This window comes from Moschus berezovskii, chromosome 10 (assembly GCF_049115385.1).
Source record: "Moschus berezovskii isolate FMDL1 chromosome 10, NW_MosBer_1.0, whole genome shotgun sequence".
Classification (NCBI taxonomy): domain Eukaryota; kingdom Metazoa; phylum Chordata; class Mammalia; order Artiodactyla; family Moschidae; genus Moschus; species Moschus berezovskii.
The window spans coordinates 96987049-97008644 of NC_142469.1; the positions used below are offsets into that span (position 1 = coordinate 96987049).

At 40.7% G+C, this 21596-nt stretch overlaps 1 protein-coding gene across 1 annotated transcript in view; it reads right to left on the minus strand.

The window, feature by feature from the left end:
- Nucleotides 1-21596, minus strand: part of RGS17 (regulator of G protein signaling 17) — a 109333-nt gene that overhangs the window by 18457 nt on the left and 69280 nt on the right. Inside the window, exon 2 of the mRNA XM_055433295.2 lies at nucleotides 17381-17524. Within this exon, the coding sequence (XP_055289270.1) occupies nucleotides 17381-17499 (119 nt within the window). The 5' untranslated portion in view covers nucleotides 17500-17524. The remainder of the gene's footprint in view (nucleotides 1-17380; nucleotides 17525-21596) is intronic.

Genomic DNA, 21596 nt, shown 5'->3' on the forward strand with positions numbered 1-21596 from the left:
AATACACCATTGATAATATTCCATGAAATTTCCTGGAAGAAGCTAATGATGGGAAATGTATAAAATATGCAATTTAGGGTAAAAGTGGAAGCTGCTTAGTTGTGTCCAACTCTGCCACCCCATGGACCAGGCCGGACTACTGGAGTGGGTAGCCTTTCCCTTCTCCAGGGGATCGTCCCAACCCAGGGATCGAACCCAGGTCTCCCCCTGTTGCAGGCGGTTTCTTTACCAGCTGAGCCACAAGAGAAGCCTACAATTTAGGAGGTAAATTCTAAATAGAAAGATCACATTTAAATGGAAAATGAGTACTCCTGCGAAGCTTCACTGAGCACCTGTGTATGTGTGCACACGCAGTGGGGGACTATAACTGTATTCGGACGTGAGGTCGCTGTGCTGATGAAATAATAACTCCCTTGAGAATTTACTTTGGTTACATTTCCAAACCGTGTCTGAGGGGGTGTGATACACCAGTGCAGACATCCTTAATCTCCACAACATCTGTGAAAACAATGTGTTCTCCATTGTGTCTTCACTGTAGAGCAACAAATCTGGACTCCACACACATGATTCACAAGTTTCTGAACATGAATTCTGGCTCCTGGATCTGTTTCTGTGATATTTACAAACATCCCAAATGCCAGCATATTAAAGTGATCATTATGAAATATTGGGCTGTGTGTGTATCTTTTATTTCTACAGATGGTAAAATATGGACACATATTTGTACTAAAACTACTTATAACAGACATTCATTCAGTGAGTGCCTAACTGTTCACCGTTTGCTCCACTTTTTTTCATTTTTATTTTAGTTTTGGCTGTGTCGGGTCTTAGTTGCGGCACTTGGGTTTAGACCCCCCCGGCACGTGGAATCCTAGTTCCCCGACCAGGGATCAAACCTGTGTCCTCTGCATTGAAAGGCATTTTTCTAACCCTGAACCACCAGGGAAGCCCCTTGCTCCATTTCTTGATCTGGTATTGGACACAACATAGTCCTGCAGAAAGAAATTGACTTTTAACTATCAATGTGTCCTTTTTAATCAACTGCCCTTTAGGACCATTCTCTAAAAATTGGTTTCAAAGTTTCAATTATCAAGAACTACTGACAATGTCCTTTTAAAAGATGAAGAGAAAAAAAAAAAGATGGAGAAAATGGTAGAAAACTTGGTACTAGACTATTTTCCATCTGTGTCTTAGACATGTCTGTCCCAAATTTCACTAAGTCTTGCTCTAAGTAATACGGTCAGTGTTTTTTTTTTTAAGGTAATAAAATACAGGACATACTTGCTGTGAATCAACATATACGTATAATACGTGCTTAAAAAAGCTCTAAAGGGAAAAAAAAAAACCAGTCACGAGGGGTCACATGGAGACATGTTCTTTTTCACTTACACTGCTCATAACATTTTAAACTAACATTTCCACTTTTTAAACAACTAAAGCCACTGAAGAGAACAGAATGCATAAACAATGCTCGCTGTGGGAGTCTTGATCAAAGTTTAAATATTTTGGGGGAGAAAATGCCAATAGTCTATGCTAAGAATATTAAAATAAGCATATAAAATCCCGTTAGAGATTTTCTCAAATAGTGATTTTAGGAAGAGAAATACATTTGGTTTATTTTAGAAAATAAGGAAATATGTCCTTTTTATGTGTTGGTGGTTTTTTTGTTTGTTTACCAAGGAGTTTGGAGAGTGGGGTCGGGAAAATATTACATACTGCCCTAGATCCAGTTTACCCACTGGTTCTTCATCGTGGCTATGTATGGGACCTATTTTGGAAGACGGTCTACTTTTTAAAGAAAAACAACTGGTTCTTAGGGGAAATCCTTGAAATGGTTATAAACAAGATGAAAACTTTATAGTAGCCCTGTTAACTTTGAGATAAAGGCTGAGGACAAAACCACATATGTCTTTACAAAAACCATCAACTGAGGAATTGATTAGATGTTTCAACTTAATACAGTATGACGTAAAGGCTCAAGAAAGAATCAGTCAATGGTAAAAGGAACTCATTATTTTGACATTCTCACATAGTACTATCAGCTTTTCCTTTATGTGCAACAGTTCTACCTCAAATTTCCTAGTGCAAAAATGGAATCAAGTTCCTTCAGGTTCTGGAAAAGAATTGGTAAGTTATTCTTTAAATGTTTCATTTTTCTCAGTCAAAACACCATGGTAAATCAATACTGCAGCTTTACTGAGGAGTCAGAGACGATTTACAAATGTGTATGAGACACCTGATTTATGCAAGAGCGTCTGAGTTGGAAAGTCAAGATGAGCAAGACAGAGGCTCTGAAACTGAGGCGTTCCGACAGGCAAATAGGAATCATAGAACATTGGACTGAAAGCTGAGATAAATGTGTTTGCTAGATGGAGACCGAGACAAAGGGAGCCCCAAGCAGAGGAGGAAGAGTTGTGAAAAGGCATGACATCGACACAGAACAAAGCGGACAGGTCAAATGTTTCAAGATGGGAGCGATAAATTAGAACAGGCAGTGAGGCGTGATTAGGTGATGAGCCAAGAAAAACAATGAGGTGGAATCCAAATCTCAGATAGATCTCCTTGAAGATGATTTTGGCTTTCCAAGCTTTATTTTCCCTACTCACAATGGGAACAAAGACTAAACACTTGTAGCAAAGAGGCAAATTATTATACATGCTTAATTCAGTTCAGTTCAGTCGCTCATTCGCATCTGACTCTTTGCATCCCCATGGATTGCAGCACGTCAGGATTCCCTGTCCATCCATGGAAAGGCAAATTGCCTGCATCTAGGTTGGAAGCAATCCATATGTCCATCAACAGATGAATGGATGAGAAAGCTGTGGTACATATACACAGTGAAGTATTACTCAGCCATTAAAAAGAATGCATTTGAATCAGTTCTAATGAGGTGGATGAAACTGGAGCCTATTATACAGAGTGAAGTAAGCCAGAAAGAAAAACACAAATATAGTATAATAATGCATTTATACGGAATTTAGAAAGATGGTAACAATAACCCTGTATGTGAGACAGCAAAACAGACACCGATGTATAGAACAGTCTTTTGGACTCTGTGGGAGAAGGGGAGGGTGGGATGATTTGGGAGAATGGCATTGAAACATGTATATTACCATATGTGAAATGAATCACCAGTCCAGGTTCGATGCATGATACAGGATGCTCGAGGCTGGTGCACTGGGATGACCCAGAGGGATGACATGGGGAGGGAGGTGGGAGGGGGGTTCAGGATGGGGAACACATGTACACCCAGGGCAGATTCATGTCAATGTATGGCAAAACCAATACAATAATGTAAAGTAATTAGCCACCAATTATAATAAATAAATTTATATTAAAAAATGACAATTTAAATGACTGCATATTTAAATGACAAGTTTATCCGAGTTTTCCCTTTCAACTTGAGAGAATAAACCCTTACACCTTGCTGTCATTATACAACCCTTTCTGTCATTATACAACCCTTTCTGATGCCACACCTTACCATTTCTTCTTCACACACCTTTTCAGGTATTTACAAAATGAGTTGCTCTTCAATGTTTGGAAAGGGTAGAACCTCTTATCGCAAACCCTCTCATCACAACTCTCAGTCTCTAGGAGGTATTGCCCGGAGGACTGAATATGCAATAGATATTGGCAAGGAACAACTTCTCAGTTCCCTGGGACCTGAGACTGCCAGGGAGAAAGGAGCTGTTCTAGAAGCTCTGACAACAAAGCCTGGAAGGGAAAGAAGAGGTGACGCCACTTGTGACTACAGTACAGGGGTTGCTACTACAAGGAGCCTCCCTGGGAGGCTTTGTTTCCAGCAGCAAAGACAATTCTGGGGAGAAGTGGATTGGGAAGGGAGAGAAGCACCGATGCATTGCTTAGGAAAGACTATAAAAAGGAAGAAAAACGGGAGCCGAAGGGGCATAATAACCATACACCCTCTACCATTTCAGACAAATACAAATCCAGTTATAATCAAACCTATGACTTGAACCTCATCTCTTTCCTTTCTATATTCTGGTGAAACGACTTGGTTTTGAATGGGGTGTGTGAGGATGGGAATGGTGGTTAGAAATGTGTCTGGAAAGGTTATAAAAGACTCGATCCCAAAAACTTTGCCCCTAGAATTACTCCTCCTATTTTTCATAATGAGGAATCAAATATTATAAAATAAATGTTTCACCTGGCTTAAGCTTTTATTTCATTAAAACCTGTCAAAAGTAAAATAATCTGCTACTAACACTCTGTCCGCTAGAGAGCAGTGTTGTCTTTATAAACAATGTTTTCATCAATTCAGAATAAAAAAGAAAAAAAAAATGAGAAAGTTTCTGAGTTTATCCTTATTTGGGAAAAAAAAAATCTATCCTTATATGTGTGGGGTTTTCATAATTACATCTTTCTAAGGACTTTGAAAAGAGTCACCAAATTTTCTATGAGTGAATTAAACTCAAAAGCAATAAATTTAATCTTGGGCTAAGTCACTTCAGTGGGGTCCGACTCTGTATGACCCCATAGACGGCAGCCCACCAGGCTCCCCCGTCCCTGGGCTTCTCCAGACAAGAACCCTGGAGTGGGTTGCCATTTCCTTCTCCAGTGCATGAAAGTGAAAAGTGAAAGTGAAGTTGCTCAGTCGTGTTCGACTCTTAGCGACCCCACGGACTGCAGCCTACCAGGCTCCTCCGTCCATGGGATTTTCCAGGCAAGAGTACTGGAGTGGGGTGCCATTGAGGTGTGTATAATTATACCTAGTTTTCCTGTTTGCTACTTAGGAAGTGTTCTGGATACTTCCCACCCTAAGTCATTTAATTTAGGAGTATTTTAGTCTTAAAAAAGGGACAGGCATCATCCTATTAACAGTGTAGTTATTCTTCCCAATGATTAGGTGTTTGAACTCTTAGTATGTCTCTTGCTAGGGTAATATGGCCTGAAGATACATTCTTAGAATAAATTAATTAGAAAATATTTTAAACTACCAACAGGCAGGAAATATTTTTTTTCCTTAAAATATGCTCAAAGAGCCGTCGTGAAAGTGGGTCCCAAAGGATTTCAATGCCAGTTTGGGCTGCATGTTAATCACTTATTTTGCTGCGAGGAAACTAAAGACAAAATCACTTCATCTTGTCACACTCCGCCTCTTTGGCACCAATTTCTCTCTACACCTGCTTCTGTTCGAAAAGATAGGTTTCCAAAACTCTCTTTTTCTATTGGTATTAAATTTTTGTTTCTATCGGTATTAAATATTTATTTCTATTAGTATTAAATTTTCATTTCATTTTATTTATTTTTATTGGTATTACATTTTTATTTCCATGTATTTTAGGTTTATGGACATTCAATTGGTTTAGGATGCCAACTGCATTTAGCAAGTTATTGAGCGAGTGAGTGAAGTTGCTCAGTCGTGTCCGACTCTTTGCGACCCCATGGACTGTAGCCCACCGTCCATGGGATTTTCCAGGCAGGAATACTGGAGTGGGTTGCCATTTCCTTCTCAAGGGGATCTTCCCGACCCAGGGATTGAACCTGGGTCTCCTGCATTGTAGGCAGATGCTTTACCGTCTGAGCCACCAGGGAAGTCATTAATACAAGTTATTATCTAGTTAAAATCTGGAACTATGTCAGCTTATGTTTAGTTAAATAACTGAAGCCTCCTATTTGGCATATATATAGTTTCTTTTTTTTCCCCCTTAAAATTAAGAGAATTACAGGGTTGAATATTTAGATATATTTTATATAATATATGGCAATCATTGGAATCCTCAACTTCAGTTCTCAGGTTGACTGAAACCCTATTTTAAGCTCTTCCTTCAGCCCACTGTAATTTTCCCTGTAAGTCATAATTAAGTTAGTGGATGCTTCTGTGGGAAAGCAAGTATCTAGGATGTGAAAAGACCAACTGGACTTTTATTGACTTAGTAGACACTGTTATTTCTGTCCTTTATCGAGCCCATCTTTGCATGAAATGTTCCCTTGGAATCTCCAATTTTCTTGAAGAGATCTCTTGTTTTTCCTATTCTGTTGTTTTCCTCTATTTCTTTGCATTGATCACTGAGGAAGGCTTTCTTATCTCTCCTTGCCATTCTCTGGAACTCTGCATTCAGATGCCTATATCTTTCCTTTTCTCCTTTGCTTTTCGCTTCTCTTCTTTTCACAGCTATTTGTAAGGCCTCCTCAGACAGCCATTTTGCTTTTCTGCATTTCTTTTCCATGGGGATGGTCTTGGTCCCTGTCTCCTGTACAATGTCATGAATCTCCATCCAGAGTTCATCAGGCACTCTATCTATCAGATCTAGTCAAGAAGAGGTGGCAAGAATACACAAAAGAACTGTACAAAAAAGATCTTCACGACCAGGATAGTCACGATGATGTGGTCACTGACCTAGAGCCAGACATCTTGGAATGTGAAGTCAAGTGGGCCTTAGAAAGCATCACTACGAACAAAGCTAGTGGAGGTGATGGAATTCCAGTTGAGCTATTTCAAAGCTTGAAAGATGATGCTGTGAAAGTGTTGCACTCAATATGCCAGAAAATTTGGAAAACTCAGCAGTGGCCACAGGACTGGAAAAGGTCAGTCTTCATTCCAATCCCAAAGAAAGGCAATGCCAAAGAATGCTCAAACTACCGCACAATTGCACTCATCTCACACGCTAGGAAAGTCATGCTCAAAATTCTCCAAGCCAGGCTTCAGCAATATGTGAACCGTGAACTCCCAGATGTTCAAGCAGGTTTTAGAAAAGGCAGAGGAACCAGAGATCAAATTGCCAACATTCGCTGGATCATGGAGAAAGCAAGAGAGTTCCAGAAAAATATCTATTTCTGCTTCATTGACTATGCCAAAGCCTTTGACTGTGTGGATCACAATAAACTGTGGAACATTCTGAAAGAGATGGGAATAAAAGACCACCTGACCTGCCTCTTGAGAAACCTGTATGCAGGTCAGGAAGCAACAGTCAGAACTGGACATGGAACAACAGACTGGTTCCAAATAGGAAAAGGAGTACATCAAGGCTGTATATTGTCACCTTGCTTATTTAACTTATATGTAGAGTACATCATGAGGAATGCTGGGCTGGAAGAAGCACGAGCTGGAATCAAGATTGCTGGGAGAAATATCAACAACCTCAGATATGCAGATGACACTACCCTTATGGCAGAAAGTGAAGAGGAACTAAAAAGCCTCTTGATGAAAGTGAAAGAGGAGAGTGAAAAGGTTATCTTGAAGCTCAACATTCAGAAAACAAAGATCATGGCATCTGGTCCCATCACTTCATGGGAAATAGATGGAAAAACAGTGGAAACAGTGTCAGACTTTATTTTTCTGGGCTCCAAAATCACTGCAAATGCTGATTGCAGCCATGAAATTAAAAGACGCTTACTCCTTGGAAGGAAAGTTATGACCAACCTTGATAGTATATTAAAAAGCAGAGACATTACTTTGCCAACAAAGGTCCGTCTAGTCAAGGCTATGGTTTTTCCCGTGGTCATGTATGGATGTGAGAGTTGGACCGTGAAGAAAACTGATCGCTGAAGAATTGATGCTTTTGAACTGTGGTGTTGGAGAAGACTCTTGAGAGTCCCTTGTACTGCAAGGAGATCCAACAAGTCCATTCTAAAGGAGATCAATCCTGGGTGTTCATTGGAAGGACTGATGCTAAGGCTGAAACTGCAATACTTTGGCTACCTCATTCGACGAGTTGACTCACTGGAAAAGACTCTGATGCTGGGAAAGGTTGGGAGCGGGAGGAGAAGGGGACGACCGAGAATGACATGGTTGGATGGCGTCACCGACTCAATGGACATGAGTTTGAGTGAACTCTGGGAGTTGGTGATGGACAGGGAGTCCTGGCGTGCTGTGATTCATGGGGTCGCAGAGAGTCGGACACGACTGAGCGACTGAACTGAACTGAACTGAGACACTGTTATTAAAATGTAATCACCCATGTAATCACCCATGTCCTTAAATGCTTCAGTTAAGTTGGAGTCAGGTTTTAGTTAACGTGTGTGTCTATTACAATAAGCAGAATGAAAAGGTTAAAACACCGGCAGTTGATATTCAGAAAAACATCTGCTAGCTGTCACTTACCCATCCATGGCATTCATTTCTTCCCAGGGATTTTCCAGTTACTGTGTGTGTGACTGTGTGTGGGATTAACAACTAAAATTGAAGGTGATAATCCTGATCTTTGGGGAGACTTACTTAATCTCAGGATATGATGAACTTAGAACACTCTGGGTATCAATGAGTGTGTGGTCACTGCTCCACAGAACTCAGGGAATACTGAGTTCTATCTGTACTCCTTCATACGAGAGTTGGAGAGAAAGGACCAGGGATACCCAATGTAGAAAATAAGTTCTGTTGCATTAACTGAGATACAAATAGAACATGCTAAGCACACAGTGGCCAAATTCTATGAAATCTGAAAATTTCCTGTCAGCTTGAGACTTGCAACTAATACCTAGCAATAAATGATTATTCAGGGGTTCTCTAGAAAGTACTGAACCCTAAAGTAACAGGTATAGGTATGTTGTGAATCCTATCTTAACAGATGAAGAAACTGAAGCTCAGAGAGACTGAAGTGAAAGTCGCTCAGTTGTGTCCGACTCTTTGAGATGTTATGGACTGTAGAGTCCATGGAATTCTCCAGGCCAGAATACTAGAGTGGGGAGCCTTTCCCTTCTCCAGGGGATCTTCCCAACCCAGGGATCAAACCCAGGTCTCCCGCATCGCAGGTGGATTCTTTACCAGCTGAGCCATAAGGGAAGCCCCAGAGAGACCGAGAAACTTGCCAAATATTTCATAGTCATATGTTATAAAATCAGGATTCATCCAGGTCTAATTCCAGTGTGATTTTCTTCCTTCTCCCATGCTGCTTCTTGAAAGTAGGCTTTATATGAGGAAGGCATGTTATTAGAATTTGTGTGTCATCTTTAAATATGGCCAGGCCACATCTATTTTGAATGAAGCACATGGAGTTATTATTCGACTGTTACTTATGAAATTGGTTAATTAAAAGTTTCTATGCTTTTATTCTTTATACAAAAATGTAGCAATGAAATACACTTTCTGCTTAGGAGCACATGCTCCCAGGCATGAAAGTGAAAGTGTTAGTCGCTCAGTTGTGTCAGACTCCTTACAACTCCATGGACTGTAGCCTGCCAGGCTCCTCTGTCCATGGAATTCTCCAGGCCAGAATACTGGAGTGGGTAGCCATTCCCTTCTCCAGGGGATCTTCCCAACCCAGGGATCAAACCCAGGTCTCCCATACTACAGGGGGATTTTTTACAATCCAAGTCACCAGGGAAGCCCCCCAGGCATGAGATACATGTTCATAAAGACTGGAATTTTGTGGCATCAAAAATGATCATGTTTATGAAACCCAATGAAGCAGTATTATTACACAATCAACTTCATATGTGCAAGAAGTGGATTTTATCTGACAAGTACTTAGGAATTCTTCTTTTTCTTAGATTATTTTTCATGTGGACCATTTAAAAAATCTTTATTGAATTTGTTACAATATTGCTTCTGTTTTATGTTTTGGTTTCTTGGTCTTGAGGCATGTGGGTGGGATCCTAGCTCCCTGACCAGGGATCAAACCTGCGTCTCTTTCATTGGAAGGCAAAATCTTAACCACGGGACTGCCAGGGAAGTCCCAATTAGTCATTCTTGAGTAATGTCCTGAGACAGCAGGCAGAGTTTAATAGATTTACCAGGCCTAGACCTAAAGAAGCTAAACCTAAAAGGAATAAGAAAGAGTTCCATTGAGAGAGACGAAAATAATATTAATTTCAATCAGATGTAGGGAAACTATGACATTTTCCAGATAAGCAAGGGGTAGCAAAAATGTCATGACTTTAGTTTTCATATTATTATTGATTTGAAGAGGCTTGGATGGAGTGGAGGAGACAATTCTTAAATATTGTCCAGGTAGCTAATATATTTGGCTAGAATTTACAAGGGCTGGATTTCATCTTGTTTTAGAAATTAAACAATTTGATTAAATCAGAAAGGGAAGCCTGGCTTCCCTCACCTTGAGTCTTCACTCCAAAAGATCAGGGTGTCTCAGAGCCTTTGAAAGGGGTGCACTTGGCAGCATTTCCCTCCAAATGCTTCTGCCTCCTCGTGCACCTTAAGGAGAAGTTTGATTCTCAGAGTTCACCGATCACCTCCCAGTCGACCAGATGACAAGATGTTTACGATCCTTATCCCTTTGGGCCTCCCTGGTGTGGTTGCAACATCCATCATTCCCCTCTGTGAGAAATGCTCCATTCTCTGGGCTGCTGTGCCGGCCCCGTGCTGTGTGTTGTATGTTACCTCCCAGACCATCTCTTCTGTCTTCTGCGTTTGCAGAGCTGTACCACTTTTCCCTGAAAGGCTGGTTGGTATTTCCCGAGGTTTCAACCTGTAGGTCACCGCTGTTCATGCTAGGTCACCTTATCTCCTGTCTACTGTGTGCTGATCACTCCCTGCTTGTTCTATCTAATCAAGACCTGCCCTGCAAGCTTCAGCATCATGTCCACAACTAACCCTTGGGTACCACCAGAGGAGCGAGTCCAGCCGGGCCTAAGCAGCTCCTCTTTCAAGACGCCCCCTGATCTCTGAAGGCTCCGTCTCTCTACACCAGCTCAGGCAGCTCCTCTATACCATTACCACGGGGCCAGGTCAGGGTTGGCAGCCCCCACAACCTCTGAGGCTTTTACCCTCTGACCTTTCCGTCCCTACCCCGGCTTCATCCTCACTCCCCTGTGTGATTCCTCACCAGGCTCCTCACACCTGGACTCTCCCCTCTCCATCTTCCCTTCCACGGGAACCATGACCCAGGTGACCCCGCAGGCACCCTCAAGACCCCCAGCAGGACGCGTGTGTCGCTGGTTCCTCCCTGACCTCAGGCGGTGGGCGCCTGACCTTCCTGGCTGGCTCTTGCTTTCTTCCAGCTGAACTTAACTTAATCTTCTTTCTCCATTCTTTTTTTTGGTTCATTCTTTCTACTCTTTTCAACAAGACTGGCTATAATGTTTTCATCGAGTATTTTATTTTCTCCACACCCATCTTTCCACTGACGGTCTAAGTGCTTCAAATGTGACTCGGAAAAAAAAAATACGTTTACAGTAAACAAAGAGTTGAAAAGGAATGGATAAAGAAGATGTGGTTCATCTGTACAATGGAATATTACTCAGCCATAGAAAGGAACAAAAGAATGCCATTTGTCTATTCAATCTTCCCTAATAACCTCTATGGAAAAAGAATCCGAAAAAGAATGAATAAATGCATATGTATAACTGAAACTAACACAACATTGTAAATTAACTATGCTCCAGTACAAAAAAAAAAAAAAAAGAATGGAATGCCTTCAATGGCAAAGGGTCAAGGAATCCTGATTCTGGCAGTTTTCCAATAGATAGCACTCAGAGGTAACACAGACTGGTCAGAGGCAGCCTCAATACTAAATTTTTCTGCAGGGTGACCTGAGGAGTAAAACCAAATATTCATGTCTAGATTCAACTGCTTATTGAGAGTCTGTTCCCTGTCATACTGAGGCAGACAAAATCCTGTGAAAGCTAATGACATCAATAGTACCAGGCAACAATCAGCCTTCAGCTTTAAATGAGTCAATGAACAAGGTCTCTTAACCCCAGTGCCCACTTTTTGGTTTTGTGTATATGGCCTGGGAAACCTGGGTTCATTTTGGTACAAGTCTTTTGACTGTATGTGTTTAAAGATCATGATAAGTTATAGAAACTTACTGATAAAATTTACCTATGACATGGTGAGACACAGTTTCAAAACTAGAATTCTTTGCAAGTGATGTTTTTGATGGTCTGGTTACAAGTCCTTTGGAAGTCCTATGTAGCAAACCTGTGCTCCCATGTGAGATGAATCAGGTCTCCGAGGGTGACAGGCAGAGAAAAGACTGCTTTTTCACTGGGGCCTCAGATGAAATGACTCAACTGGCATGTGTGAGTGGATTTATTTCCAGGGGGATGATTTCTTTACCATGGAGCAGACATGGATTTTGTTTTTCCTTTCAAAAAATATCCTTTGGCTTTTAAAGCATGCCTTTTAGTACTTCCACTGGCAAAGAGCTAACGTGTGACAGCGTCAGAGGATAAAATAGGACATTATTTTTGCACTGTTTTGAATTATACAGGCTGTGGTACTTGTTAAAAATGGAGGGAGGGGTGGCCAAAGTATGCTGATGAAGTGTTTAAGGTTCCCTTAGTCAGATCTGTTCCATGGTCTGGAAACCAGCGTGTCAAATGGGATATAATTTTAACTTTCACAAGGCTATTTAACACATTCATATTTTGACCAATTTCTCCTGAGAAGGATGGAGAATATCCAATGCAGTGGACCAAATATTGTAGGCAGTACACAGTAGTACATGGGATTGTGAACTTCATTTGAAAAGTTTTAGTTAATATCATTCTTGAAGGGTTTACAAAGTAAAAAGCTTTGGAAACGGTTCATATCCAGCCTGTAAATGAAGAGTATGGAAGTGTCATCTTAAAGTGGACAAAACAATGGATTGGGATACTAAGAGACTTGCATTTTAGTCCCCTTACTGTCATTAAGGAGCTTAATAACAGCAGGCAAGTCTTCAGTTGCCTTATGTGTCAAATCAGACATGGAATTTTCCAAATACTAGTTTTTAGCAAGGCCATTTTTCCTTCAAACAAAATCCTGTATCTTAATCTGATGAGTGAAAAAGCTAAATAGAGAACCATTCCCTTGGATACTGTCAGTGAGGAACTTGGGACCGTAGCCAGTGACACTCCCCACCCAAACCCCCTAGGATCAACGTCTCACCATCACACAGCAGCAGGAGAAGTCAATGGAACATTCTGGACACGTGGGGATCTGAAATCTGTGGAGTTCTCATCTTTTATGAGTAAACACAGAAATCAGTGTTGCTTGCTAGGACATCCCCAGGAGTCATGGAGAATTAAAACAGAAGTGGATTAGCACCTAGAGACTTCCTTGAAAAAAAAAACACCCGTCTGGGTTATTTTAGGGTAGCCTCTGAAGTTAGAGGAGAGTTCATGGAACAATTTGGAAATTAGGTTTAAGCTCACAATGCATTCTGAAAGATCTCCCTTTCTACCTCCTTTCTGAGGCACCTTGTTTTGTTGGCACATTGCAACACACTCTCACAGGGATCTGAATGATCTCATGGATTCACACTGTGAGTGGTTTCGTAATGAGTCCACATCTTTGAAAGCATTCTTTCTCATAAAGAAAAGGGAAGGGGGTTAACTCCCTGAAGGGGCAGGTCACTCTTTTTGAATCCTGATATAAGGGGAAACATTATTTTGACAAGCCTGAACCTGTAGACGTGTGGTCTTGATAACACTGTCATGGTTGGGGACAGTTTGGTCTCCTGGGCAGAAGGGCTTGCAAGTTTATAGGCTGTCTGCTTAATGGCCAAGACTCGGACATCCATGACTTATTTGTGTAACACGGCTTAAAGGGGCTAACCTCATTCTTTGCTTTCTCTTCTTGAATGGAGGGCACTGGGGAGAAGAGGGAGATGGGTGGATTTGGGGAAGGAACTGAAGTGGTTCTTTGACAAGGACAGAGGACATCGTGAAGTAGTCCTAACTGTTGAGATTTTTGAAGGAAAATATGGGAATATTCGTAGTTATGTATTTATTTTCTTTATCATTGCTCCAAACAAAACACAGTGGTAATTTATAAAGACAGAAATAAATTTAAACATGAGAGAGGAGCTGATGATGAAACGCAAAAGAGAAATGCAAATCTGAGGAAAATACTAAGTTGTTTCAAAAAGCTATAACATGGGAGGCCTGAGTGAGGTATTTATATTTATTACTAGACAGAGAAATTTATTTTCTTGGCACTCTATTTCCTTAAAAGGAGGTAAAATCAGCTACATGACAACTGTTCCTACTTAAGAATGACAGTTACGTCAGACTTTGATTTCTAACTTTTTTGTACTTAAATTATACTTTTTAGTGTTTCTTTTTGTTCTACTCCTTTGACCTGGACTGGAAATCTTGAAGAACATTTCTTTCTTTTTATTTTCCCTCTCTAATAAGCTTTGACAGTTTCTTGCCCTAAACTCAAAGTATAAAAGTTATGATATTTAAAGAACGGATGGGTAAAGGACATCTCCATTTATGAAGAGATAACCGCTCCAATTAACATCCGATTTAACCATCATTCTTTTTGTTTTTAAATAGTTGCTTACATTAGAAACTACCTGTGTGTGCTCAGTCGCTCAGTCGTGTCCAATTATTTGTGATCCCACGGACTGTAGCCCGCCAGGCTCCTCTGTCCATGGAATATCTTAGGCAAGAATCCTGGAGTGGGTTGGCATTTCCTACTCCAGGGGATCTTCCTGACATAGGGAATTAACCGGTGTGTCTTGAATTGGCAGGTGAATTATTTACCACTGTGTCACCTGGGAAGCCTCCATACTACCTTGATCTTAGCCAAAAGGCTGAGAAGTGATTACATATTATTTATCAAAAAATGAAGACTTGTACGCTTATGGACTGTGCATTTTATGACCTAGACTCGGACATCCATGACTCACTGATAGCAAATACAGTTCTTGACAACAATGCTCTCTCATCTAAAACTAATACAACGCTCATCCAAGGCACCATATGCTTAGGGTCCAAATATTGGGTTGGCCAAAAGATCGCTCAGATTTTCCGTAAAAACCCAAAAGAACTTTTTGGCCAACCCAATACTTGTCACCTTAGAGGTGTGGAGAGTTATTGCAGCTTCCAAAAGCTAATTTGTTCTCTATCCACAGTCTGTGTTCTGAGACAATCTGATGCTCACGAGCTCTCATTGACTATTTGGCTTAATGTGCACCTGAAGAATTAATAAAAGCAAGTCTTGCTAAATATCTGAAGGACAGATAAAAGCAAACTGCATGAAACATCTGTTTGACAACAAAGATTACACAACAAAACTTCAGTGTCTGGTATTTTAATCCTGAATCAATTCAGAAATGATTTCCTGCAGGCAAATGCACTCATATACTAATGACTGGAACGTGGCATAGAGCAAGTGAGAAATAGAAGCCTAATTCTCAACAGGATGTAACAAAATATTTGCAATGTTTTATACAGACTTTAAAACAGTTTTCCTTTCCAAAATAATTTTTTTATTATATTCACAAGCTGACATGAAAAAAAATGCATTATTTGAAGCTAGGTCTTCTTTAAAGAGTTTTTATTTTTCCAATATGAAATGTTCCATAGCCCAGTAACCAACTCTTATTAAATGCACACTATGGGTCAGGCGCTGTTCTCAGCTAGTATGTGTTTTATTTCATTGAATGTTTAAAATGACCTTATTACATAGGGATTCTTATCACTGTCATCTGAAAGATGAGAAATCTGAAGATACTAAGCAACTTGTTGAAGGTCAAACAGACAGTGACAGATGAAGAGTTTGAACCCAGGCAGTCTGACTTGATGCTTTTGAACTGTGGTGCTGAAGAAGACTCTTGAGAGTCCCTTGGACAGCAAAAAGATCAAACTAGTCAGTCCTAAAGGAAATCAATCTTGAATATTCATTGGAAGGACTGATGCTGAAGCTGAAACATCTAATACTTTGGTCACCTGATACAACGAGCAGACTCATTGGAAAAGACCCTGATGCTGGGGAAGATTGAGGGCAGGAGGAGAAGGGGACGACAGAGGATGAGATGATTGGATGGCATCACCGACTCAGTGGACATGAGTTTGAGCAAGCTCCAGGAGATGGTGAAGGACAGGGAAGTCTGGTGTGCTGCAATCCATGGGATCGCAAAGAGTCAGACACGAATAAGCAACTAAACAACAAACAACAAGTCTGACTTCAGAACCACCATATTAAGTTGTTTCCCCATAATTCATGGATTAAGGCCAGAGCTAGATCTCTTGAAGAATGAGACAGAAAAAAAATTTACACAATTGCAATGAAATACTTCCCTCTTCTAGAACTCTCTTTCTTCCATCTGAAATATTTAATTTACGGCTTAAGGTTGAAAGAAAAAGGAATCGTAGCATGACTTTTCCCAACAAGGAATCATCATCTGGGAAGCAATTTTGATATTTATAAAACTATTTTAAATCTTCTAGATTGCTTCAGTATTGGATAGTTTTCTGGAAATGAAGTCTCCTAGAGAGCTGGGAGTGTGTTCAACACCAAGGCTGCCACTGGAGCATCACATGTTTCACCTTCTGTTTTGGCCACTGTGATACTGCCACTAGATTATAGGACCAACCTCCAAGAATGCTGGGAGACTGTAGCGATCATGCACAGGAAGATGACTCCAGCAGCTGGGCATTGCTTTATGTTTTATTTATTTATTTTAATTGGAGACTAATTAATTTACAATATTGTAGTGGGTTTTGCCATACATTGACATGAATCAGCCATGGGTGGATATGTGGGCACATGTGCTTTATGGTTTTGAAACAGGTCGAGGAGACCCAGAAGACTACTGCTAACCCAGAAGATCCACCTATGAATTGGATCTTACAGGACCCTGAAACGTGCAGTTCTACGGAAATTTCATTAAGTCTAGTTTGGCCCCTCCAACCTCCCAAGGGATCTCATCTTTGTAAATCTCAGAATTCTGGGTCCCACTGATTTTTCTTATTTGAAGACACTTTGTGGATTTGGAATGGAAACAGGTTTCCTGAAGTGCCTGAATCATGGACATTTAGCACTAGACAGTACCTCGAGAATCACCTTTAAATCTTTATCACTTTTCTAGTGAGGAAACCACAAACCAGAGATTACAACTTTAACGTCAGAGAAGCTGTCAGTGGCAACACTGCATTGGTAGCAGGTTCTCTGGCTCTAAGTTCAGAGTTTTTAACAAACTGGCTTGACCTTCATACCCATCATAGCCCCTGGCCTTTTAGATTTGTGGGCATGAGTCTGTGGCACTTCTTTATCCTCTTTAGGAGTCTGTGGCTGAGGCTGCCACTCAAATCTGCGACAGAACAGTCAACCTCTCATGAAAGAACAGAGAACTAAAACACTACACGGAACTCAATACTGCTAGAGATTACCTCAGTGCTCTCGCACCTTCTATAATACGGGAGAATGCTGTTTACTGTTGAACAAACACATAGCCACAAATCTTATTTTTACTCATACCTTTATGAAGCAGGGTGGAAAAAGTCATGATACAAAACAGTGTTTCATTCTTTAGTACCAATTTCAGTGTAGATTCTGAGGGAGTATCATATTGTGCTTAGGGAAAGGTGTGCATTAAACCAATGATCACCTCCAGTAACTGCTGCTTGTAAAGGGAATAAAAAGACAGATCGAGAAGTTTCTATGGTTCCAAGAGCTGACACGCATGCTCACGGCAGTTATGAAGCAGCTCAGGTGTGGGATCACACAGATAAGAGGACGTACCAGGAGCAGCTGCAGCAGCAGCACCAACAGAAGCAGCACGTGTTGTTGGGCCTCTGGTTTCCCGGCGCCTGAGACACAGCAGGTGTTTCTTCATTCTGCGATTGCTGCCTTTTTCGCATCTCAGCTCCTGCAGTGCCCAGTTGGCTGAAAGAAGAGAGAAAACGTGAGACTGGAAAAAACTGCAAGGGTAGATTGCCTCTGCTGAAGGAAGCATACTTCAGTTAAGAGGTCGGGGAGAAGACAATTTGAGAAAAGGTAAACACAAATAAGCTTTAGCAGTCCAGTTGCCAATTCTCCAGCAGTATTTTTAGGCGAAGTTCTAAAAACTTTGGGGACAGACTACTACCATTATCGGCTGCATACAGTCACAGTAAGTGTTGCCACGTAATCAGAATCAGTTGGGAAGGTAAATATGATAAGGTTTGAAAATGTATTTTTCACTTCCTTCTTTACTCAAGGATGACTCCACCTGCTTTGCTTTATGGACACCGTTCCATGGTTATAGTGGGTGTGAGTAACTCCTTTCTCCACTGACGTTTACAGTAAGGTTACATAAGTTTACGAATCATTGCTGCAAGGATTCTAACTCTATAACATAGTGAAGAAGAACAGTTTGATTTTGGCCCTCTCCTACATTTTATTTTTTTTCTCATCTCTTTTTAAAACATATAAACTCCTTTGTGGCACTTCTGGCTCACCATCCAGGGACTTGATAACATTGGCAAAATTCCTTATTCTGGTAGGTGTCCCTGTTGCAAATGCATCAGCTCCCTTTCCTCCAGCACTCAAAATTTATTTTAATTTAGTAGATACTTGTGGAAAAGTAAAAAGTTCTCAAACCCACCATAATTATTTTAGTGGAATTTATACATCATGGCAGATAAGAAAAATGCTGGGGTACAGACAGTCCTATCAGTGACCTTACTGGTAGGGTGAGTGGCCACATATTTATAAGCCAAGTGAGTTGCCACATATTCATAAGATCAACTTTAATCCAAAAGTTATTAATGATAAAAAATAAAGTTTTATTTTATTAGACTAAAATAAAAGATAGCATAAACTTCTAGAAAAGGGAATGATTCTACTGAATAATATTTTCACAAATATGTAATGTATGTAAACCACACATATATATTATCATATGTATGACTGTGAGCAATACTTGTTAATAACATAAAGTACTTTGGACTTTTTTAGCACTGTGATCTCACGCTTTAAGAAACATTTTCAGTTCTGAATACAATGATAGATACTTTAAAAAATACCATATTCCTTTTTTATTTTGTTATGTTTTACTGGAGGATAATTGTTTTACAATGTTCTGATAGTCTCTGTCATGCATTGATATGAATAAGTTATATCCATATCTATATCTATACAGATACATAGATGTATAGATATCCCTTCCCTCTTGAGTCTCCCCTCCCCATCCCTCTCCCTCTAGGTTATCTCAGAGCACCAGGCTGGGCTCCCGGTGTTACAGTAGCTTCCTGCTAGTTATCTATTTTAAACATGATAGTGTATATATGCCAGTGCTACTTTCTCAAGAGCAACCCTCTCCTTAGACCAGAAACAGACCAGAAAACCACACTGGAAGATAAACAGGGGTAAAGGTACAGTAATTCCGTAATTCAACTATGGGAACAGAAAGCAGCAAAGGTTCCATATTCTACTGGGGTAAAAAATGCTCTACTGTGAGTAGTGGAAGACCAGAGTTCAGGTCACCTGAATAAAATCAGGGGCGGTGGGTCTGTCACTCATAAAAAGATGCTAAAAAACCAATCTGTACGATCAAGGGTACCTGGTTGCAGGAGTGAGAGGATGCACAGAGAGCCCACCTGACCTGACCTAGGCCAAGCAGCCCACAGGTTCTGTGATCGGGTTAAGGATATCTCCAAAACCATTCCTGGATGAGAGAAAATCCTGAGATGACAATGGAAGAGCTACTTTGAGGTCCTGAGGGAGTGTGAGAGATAACTGAGAAGCATTATAAAGAATGAGAGTGAGGGGCACACCTCTTAGTGTGTTGCCTGAAAGCAAAAAATCCATTAACGCTAAAATCAGAAAGTCACTCAACAATCACGAGATGACTGCACTCCTGATCAAATGCAAATAATAGAATCATCTAAAACTAGTTTAATGACCATATATTTAACATAAACAATATGACAAAGGAAAAAACTGTTCATATCAGAGAACAAGAAATTATAAAAACAAATATAGGCAAAAATGAAGCATGAATGGACAAAATGAAAAATGGAAAATGTAGAAACAAACAACATGGCCATTAAAAAGATTCAAATGAAACAATCTCTTCCCATAGCAACCCCCAGAAGAACAAGTGTCAAGGACTGTACTCAGAATTCAACAAAAACAGAAAAGATGAAACATACAAAAGGGAATTGAGACAAGTATAGCAGTAACACTGAAAGATTCCGGTATGTGTCCAACAAGATTTTTATCATAAGGAAAGAATTAACAGACTGTCAGGGAAGTATTTTCAAGGAAGTTTTATTGGAAGAAAAAATAAAAAACAAAACCAAAAAGACTTACAGTGAAAGAGCACACCACATGCTTCAGCAGGATTAATAAAATCCATACATATATGCATTAAAATATAATCACAGAACTCTAAGATGAAGATATAAGCTGAATTACCCACAGAGGAGCAACGAGGACTGACAGAACAGCCACAGCAATCAGACAAGAAAAAGAAAAGATCAAAACTGGGGACTGACCTGGTGGTCCAGGGGTTAAGAATCTGCCTGACAATGCAGGGAACACGGATTCGATCCCTGGTCTGGGAAGATTCCACATGACATGGAGCAGCTAAGCCCACGCACCACAACTACTGAGTCTGTGCTCCACAACCATGGAGCCTGTGCTCTAAAGTCTGTGAGCCACAGCTATGGAGCCCACGCGCTACACTTACTGAAGTGTGTGCAGAGCCCGTGCCTGGCAACAAAGAGTAGCCCTCACTCACCGAAACTGGTGAGACAGCCTGGGCAGCAATGAAGACCCAGGGCAACCAAAAAATGAAATCCAAATTGGAAGGGAAGAGGTGAAAGTCCTTGTATGCAGATGACAGTATATATAGAAAACCCTAAAGACTACACATGACAACTACCAGAACTAATAAACAAATTCAGCAAGGTAAGAATCCGCCTGGAATGCGGGAGACCTGGGTTCGATTCCTGGGATGGGAAGATCCCCTGGAGGGCATGGCAACCCACTTCAGTATTCTTGCATGGAGAATTCCCATGGACAGAGGAGCCTGGAGGACTACAGTCCATAGTGTTGCAAAGAGTCGGACACGACTGTACAACTAAGCACAACACAGCACACAGCAGGATTCAAGATTAACATGCAGAAATCTATTGCATTTCTTTATGCTAACGATGAAATATCAGAAAAAAAAGACACTTAGTTGCATTTGCTTCCTGTGTACCATGATAAACAGTGATGCTGAAGGTAATTCATTGTGGTTTACCCATAAATACAGAAAGAAAAATTTGTATATCTGTTAAATTTTTCTTGAGTTCACCAATCAAGTTTTAAGCAAAACTAGTCTTGTTAATGTTATACAAGTGAAGAAATAAAAAAAAAAGTTTTGCAAAATGATCACATCTATGGACTGAAACTGTCAAATACTTTTGAATATGTGGTGGTCAATTCTTCTTCCTTCTCTTCGACTCCATAGGGAGAAAGACTGTCAAGAGATCACTTACTTTCAAAGACAGAGGAGAATGAAGTAGGAGAAATTCTCCCTTAGAAACAAGAACGCACCTGTGCACAAAATTGGGACTTCAGGCTTTGTGAAGTGTGCAGCCCCAGGAGGATGCAGGATCCAGGGGCAGAGCAGGGCTGGGAGCAGGTGTGGTGGCATCTCAGATTACTCCCTTCACACTGGCCGACTTGAAAACACTTAATTTAGGGCTTTCCTGGTGGCTCAGTGGTAAAGAATCTGCCTGACAATGCAGGAGACATGGGTTTCATCCCTGGTCTGGGAAGATAATACATGCAGAGCAAACGAGCCCATGTGCCACAACTATTGAGCTTGTTTGTGCTCAGGAGACACAAATATTCAAGCCCTCAGGCCCTTAAGCTCAGCAACAAGAGAAGCCACTGCAATGAGAAGCCTGCATACAACTACAGAGTAGCCCCTGCTCTCCGCAATAAGAGAATGCCCATGCAGCAACAAAGACCCAGCACGGCC